This window comes from Archocentrus centrarchus, chromosome 6, assembly GCF_007364275.1.
Source record: "Archocentrus centrarchus isolate MPI-CPG fArcCen1 chromosome 6, fArcCen1, whole genome shotgun sequence".
NCBI classification, from domain to species: Eukaryota; Metazoa; Chordata; class Actinopteri; order Cichliformes; family Cichlidae; genus Archocentrus; species Archocentrus centrarchus.
Genome location: NC_044351.1, coordinates 21,727,495 through 21,733,036, shown reverse-complemented (window position 1 = coordinate 21,733,036; position 5,542 = coordinate 21,727,495). Strand labels below are relative to the sequence as shown.

At 42.1% G+C, this 5,542-nt stretch overlaps 1 protein-coding gene across 1 annotated transcript in view; it reads left to right on the top strand.

Moving 5' to 3' along the window:
- LOC115781432 (kielin/chordin-like protein) overlaps positions 1-4,808 on the top strand; it is a 5,952-nt gene extending 1,144 nt beyond the window's left edge. Inside the window, exons 2-13 of the mRNA XM_030731072.1 lie at positions 6-431; positions 559-723; positions 868-937; positions 1,584-1,666; positions 1,740-1,833; positions 1,915-1,994; positions 2,352-2,437; positions 2,547-2,637; positions 2,803-2,902; positions 2,990-3,075; positions 3,290-3,383; positions 3,668-4,808. Of these exons, the coding sequence (XP_030586932.1) occupies positions 6-431; positions 559-723; positions 868-937; positions 1,584-1,666; positions 1,740-1,833; positions 1,915-1,994; positions 2,352-2,437; positions 2,547-2,637; positions 2,803-2,902; positions 2,990-3,075; positions 3,290-3,383; positions 3,668-3,675 (1,383 nt within the window). The 3' untranslated portion in view covers positions 3,676-4,808. The remainder of the gene's footprint in view (positions 1-5; positions 432-558; positions 724-867; positions 938-1,583; positions 1,667-1,739; positions 1,834-1,914; positions 1,995-2,351; positions 2,438-2,546; positions 2,638-2,802; positions 2,903-2,989; positions 3,076-3,289; positions 3,384-3,667) is intronic.
- Positions 4,809-5,542: the final 734 nt, after the last annotated feature.

Genomic DNA, 5,542 nt, shown 5'->3' with positions numbered 1-5,542 from the left:
CCCAGCCGTGCCCGTCCCAGCCGTGCCCGTCCCAGGAATGGCCGTCCCAGCCATGCCCTTCCCAGCCGTGCCCTTCCCATGAATGCCCGTCCCAGCCGTGCCCTTCCCAGGAACGCCCGTCCCAGCCGTGCCCTTCCCAGCCGTGTCCTCCCCAGCCGTGCCCGTCCCAGGAATGCCCGTCCCAGCCATGCCCTTCCCAGCCGTGCCCTTCCCATGAATGCCCGTCCCAGCCGTGCCCTTCCCAGGAAAGCCCGTCCCAGCCATGCCCTTCCCAGCCGTGCCCTTCCCATGAATGCCCGTCCCAGCCGTGCCCTTCCCAGGAATGCCCGTCCCAGTCGTGCCCGTCCCAGCCGTGTCCTCCCCAGCCGTGCCCGTCCCAGCCTTGCCCTACTCAAGTCTGCAAAGAGGACTGTGAAAGACATACATGTGTTGTGAGTATTTGATTTTCAGCCACAATAAACAACAATCAGTAATACTTAATGAGTTTAAAGAATCCTTTGGTCCTGCTTCCTGTTCACTGTTTCACTCATGTTTTTTTTTGTTTTTTCATTTGAAAAGGAGGTCAACAGGGAGTGCCCTCAACAACCGTGTCCTCCCCAGCCGCGTCCTCAACAGCCGTGTCCTCCACAGCCACGTCCTCCCCAGGAATGCCCTCCCCAGGCGTGCCCTATTCAGAACTGCAAAGAGGAGAATGTACCTGACTGTCAAAGACGTTCATGTGAGGTGAGTATTTGATTTTCAACCACAGTCATTTATTTTCAGCCACAATAAATGACAATCAGTAATACCTAATTAGCTTAAAGAAGTCCTCTGTTCCTGTTTTCTGTTCACCGTTTCTCTCATTTTTGTTTCTTTTCATTTGAATAGGGGGGTAACAGGGAGTGTCTTACCTGTTCAGAAGAGAATGTACCTGAAGGCTGTGAACAGCAAACCACAAGTAAGGAAAGAGAAAAAAAGTCTACTGAAAAATGCATTTGCCAGAAACTAAAAAAAACATTCAGCAGTCCTTATTCGGTCACTTAAATACAAATTCATTTTATGCACACCGGTAACGCTGTCTGGACTATTCGTTATATCACTTGTTCTTCGCCACAGTGGATCATCTTCCTCCGTCTCACCCTATTCCTTGCATCCTCTTTTTTCACACCAACCCTCTGCATGTCCTGCTTCAACACATCCATGCTATTTATTAGATCACCATTGTACAAAATACGTAACCCTAATTATTATTATTATTATTATTATTATTATTATTATTATCTCTTTAAGAAACAGTTCATGCTGGTTTCATCACATGTAATCACACTTTCATTTGTGAATGTCACAAAAATTGACACAACTTGACAAATCTGGAAAGAAAATATAGTTAATGTGCCCTCTTGTTGGTTTTAGGTTGTCATAAACTAGTTATACACAAAACACCTTTCTTGCAGAAAGGGTTAGGGTGGCTAAAAACTGTTAAACTGGAGTGGAAACATGTTTATTGTACAGATAGAGTTGATTTTCTTTCTTCACTGAAATTTTAATGACTTCATACCTACAAAAACAGGAATACTGAAATAATCTGAGGTATGTGTTTGTAGGTTGCACCCATTCTGGTGAAAGTTATAATCATGGAGACTCATGGAGGTCAGTGGAGAATCCTTGTGATATCTGCTCCTGTTCGGTGAGTGTGAAACCAACTATTTGCTTATGCTCTCATCTAGTCTCTCATCTCTAATAATTCTGTTCTCTATCAGGAGGGTCAAGTTCACTGTGAGAGGGAGCAGTGTAACACTGGCTGCAGAAATCCTGCTGCTCCTCCTCCCAATAGCTGCTGTCCAGTCTGTGATGGTGTGTTTCACTGCTTTGTGTAACAGCATGTGCATGTGTGTTAGACAGTAGAGACGGTATGTCTATTTGTGTGTCTTGTAGGCTGTGGTGTGAATGGGTATGACTTCCCTAATGGAGCTGTGATGCCTGCTGGAGACCCCTGTCAAGAGTGTAGATGTGTGGTATGTCTATAGCAGGGGTGTCCAAACTTGCAGCCTGCGGGCCGCTCCCGGCCCCGTGCACTTCCGGTCTGCGAATTGATGTCAAAAATAACATACAATTTGGCCCTTTAAGTTACTTCTTTGACATTTCGCCTTCCCCTCCAATTAAGAGGGTTAAGTGAAATGTCAAAAAAGTAAAGTAAAGGGCCAAATTGTATGTTCTTTTGACATCAATTCGTGGGCTGGAAGCGGGTGGGGCCAGAAGCGGCCTGCGGGCTGCAAGTTTGGACACCCCTGGCCTACAGCTTATATTACTTTTGTTTTTTGTATATTATCAATCAATTGAGGATCATTTTATCTGTGTTCTTTCTCTCAAAGGATGGAAATATAGTATGTTCACCTGTTCGCTGTCCAGCGTTATCTTGTCGCAACCCAGTGTATCATGCTGGAGAGTGTTGTCCACGGTAACAAACCTGCCTAACACCATCAATATCACTTTTAAGCCTGTACTATTGCACATTTTGTTTCTTTTGATTTTAAATATGTTTAATTAATGTTTTTGTAAACCTGTAGATGTGAGCAATGTCAATTTGAGTCCAAAATATATGAGAATGGAGAGACGTTCACATCCAGGAGACACCCCTGCCTCCAATGCCACTGCTCTGTGAGTTTATTCTGGCAAAGTTTTTTGGTTCATGTGACTGAAACTTGTCAAAATCTCTTTACATTTCAGAGTAGCCATGATGTTTGTGACAAGTAGGCTGTGTTTTAATTCCTGAAAATAAAATTAGAGATACACATTCAATTTCTTCCTGTTTCTGTCTTTTAGGCAGGTGAAGTGTCATGTGAACACATGGCTGCATCATGTCCTACACCACACTGTAGCCATCCAGCTAAGCACAGAGGACAATGTTGCCCCACATGCAGTGGTGAGTCTGATAAATATGTATCCGGTTTCCTCATACATTTCAGTTTTTACAGAAACATTCAATCAATCTTTTGTGTTTGTTCCCCAGACTGTGAGTATGAACGAAGGGTGTATACTGATGGGACATCGTTCACCCCTCCTGGAAGTGGACCTTGCCTGCAGTGCAGGTGTAAGGCAAGTTTGCGCACTATACAGCAAAAAAAGGATTGTACAGTATCTAGTCCAAAAGAATAATCAGGCAAGGTGTGTTTAATGGCTTTTCTCATAAAAGGAAGCATAATTCTACATTTGTTTCACATTTTTCTCTCTTCTGGATTATAGCACAGTTTCAGTCTACACTTTTCTTGCTCAATATCTTTGACAGTTCTTTTGCTGCATCTCTGTTTAGGGTGGGAATGTACTTTGCAATGAAGAAAAGTGCCCTCCTGTCCACTGCTCCAACCCTGTTAGAGACCCAAACCGTTGTTGTCCAGTCTGCAAAAGTAATTTCTGACTCACACACATTTACAGTGCAGGTGCAACTCATTAGTGAGTGTCCTGTATAAAAACTTTCCTTTCTCATTGTAGCATGTGTATCAGATTTAATCGAATATGAAAGTGTGTGTGTGTGTGTGTGTGTGTGTGTGTGTGTGTGTGTGTGTGTGTGTGTGTGTGTGTGTGTGTGTGTGTGCCTGTGTGTGTGTGTGTAGAAAGTAACATAATTTGAAATACCACTTGTGTGTTTATTTAAGGTGTGTTCAATTTTAATAGTAAAATTGTTCAACAGATCAATAAGTTTCCCGTGCAAGCACACAGGACAGGAGGACACCAATATGGAAAGAAGGACACCAGCATGGAGTTTCACAAAACCATCTATAGGATCTAATGCTGCAGAGTGGGGAGGAGGTTTGATTGTGTACATCAAAAATCCTGGCCCTAAGATGCTCTGCAATTTTCTAATCACTGCTCCCTGTATATAGAGCTAATGACAACCAACCCTTCTACAGGTCACAAGACCTAACAGCACTTACTATAACAGCTATCTACAGTATGTACATTATATTGCCAAGAGTATTTTCTCATCTGCCTTCACACACATATGACCTTGAAAAACAGCTATAACAGCTTCAATTCTTCTGGGAAGGCTTTCCAAAAGGTTTAGAAATGTGTTTTGGGGAATTTTTGACCATTCTTCCTGAAGCACATTTGTGAGGTCTGGCACTGATGTTGAACGAGAATGCCTGGCTCACAGTCTCCGCTTTAATTCATCCATAAGTTGTTCAGTTGGGTTAAAGTCAGGACTCTGTGCAGACAGTCAAGTTCTTCCACACTAAACTCAGTTTTAACAGTAAAATGCAATTACCTCTTGATATAGTGGCCCCATTGAAAACCAAAAGAGTAGTAACTAACCCAACACCATGGAGACACAAAGGCATAAAAAATGAAAGAGGAAACATTTTATAACCAAAGGGAGCTGGAGAAAAAATAAAGAGAGAGACACAGAGAGACAGACAACCATTCACCCTCACATTCACACCTTTATAATATTTTACTACATTATATTTCTAACTAACGAGGCAGCTCATTCACTTTCTCTGGACCATACTTTTTTCAAAGATATAACACAGTTTGGGATGGGAAAGCCAGATATGAAATGTAAAAGTGAGATCAGAGGTGTGATGACCCCTTCCCCTTGTTTTCAACCTTTTCTTCATGTGTTTTAGGTCTTTGGTGGGTGGGTCACCCCGTGTTCCCAGACTATAAGTCTGGGGCTGGCACTCTGTTCTTCCTTGCTGATACACACCAACCTGCTTGGTTTTTTTGTTTGTTTGTTTGTTTTTTTGTTACTTACTGCTTTTCTAACACTTATATATACATTTCCACGCACATGCACACCTTACACCATTGATCCTATTGATTAAATCACCTCATCAATTTCTATTTCAGTGGTTTAAATTTGTTTAATAAATAATTTGTCCAAATTGGCAGACGGTGTGTCCCCTTTTTTGTCGTGGCCTTACGAACCAGGTTGTGACAAATGCAAAATATAACGTGATAATTACAAACCCCATATAGCAGTATCAATTCCTACATAGGCAGTAGAATTATGAACATTGTTTTGTTTAAAAATTTATATATGAGTTATTTATTAATTTTTACAAGTTGGAAAAAGCAACAACATAAAGCACCGGGGCATTCGAGTACATTTTAACTTCAGCAGGTATCATCATACTCCCTTGGTACACACACACACACACACACACACACACACATATATATATATATATATATATATAAAAGGGCCATTGATAGAAGAGAAAAAAGTAAAAAGAACAGAAAGATAAAAGAAAAAGGGGTGGGGTGATACTGTAATCATTATTTATACGTAATCTGTGCGTACACTGTATTAGGGCATAGTCATAGAGGATATTGCTAGACCAAGAGAGAAGAGGGGAGGAGAAAAGGAAAGATTGAGAGGGAAATACTGTCACGGCCGGTGCTGAGACGGGCAGAGAAGGGCCAAAACGGAGGACTCCAGAGACAGACATAACTTAAAAGAGGTTTATTAAGGTTGGGAGGAGAATGAATACAAAAATCCTACAGAGGGGTGACAGAGGGGAAACACAGGGAACATTGGGAGAATCAGGGAAATGCCTACTGA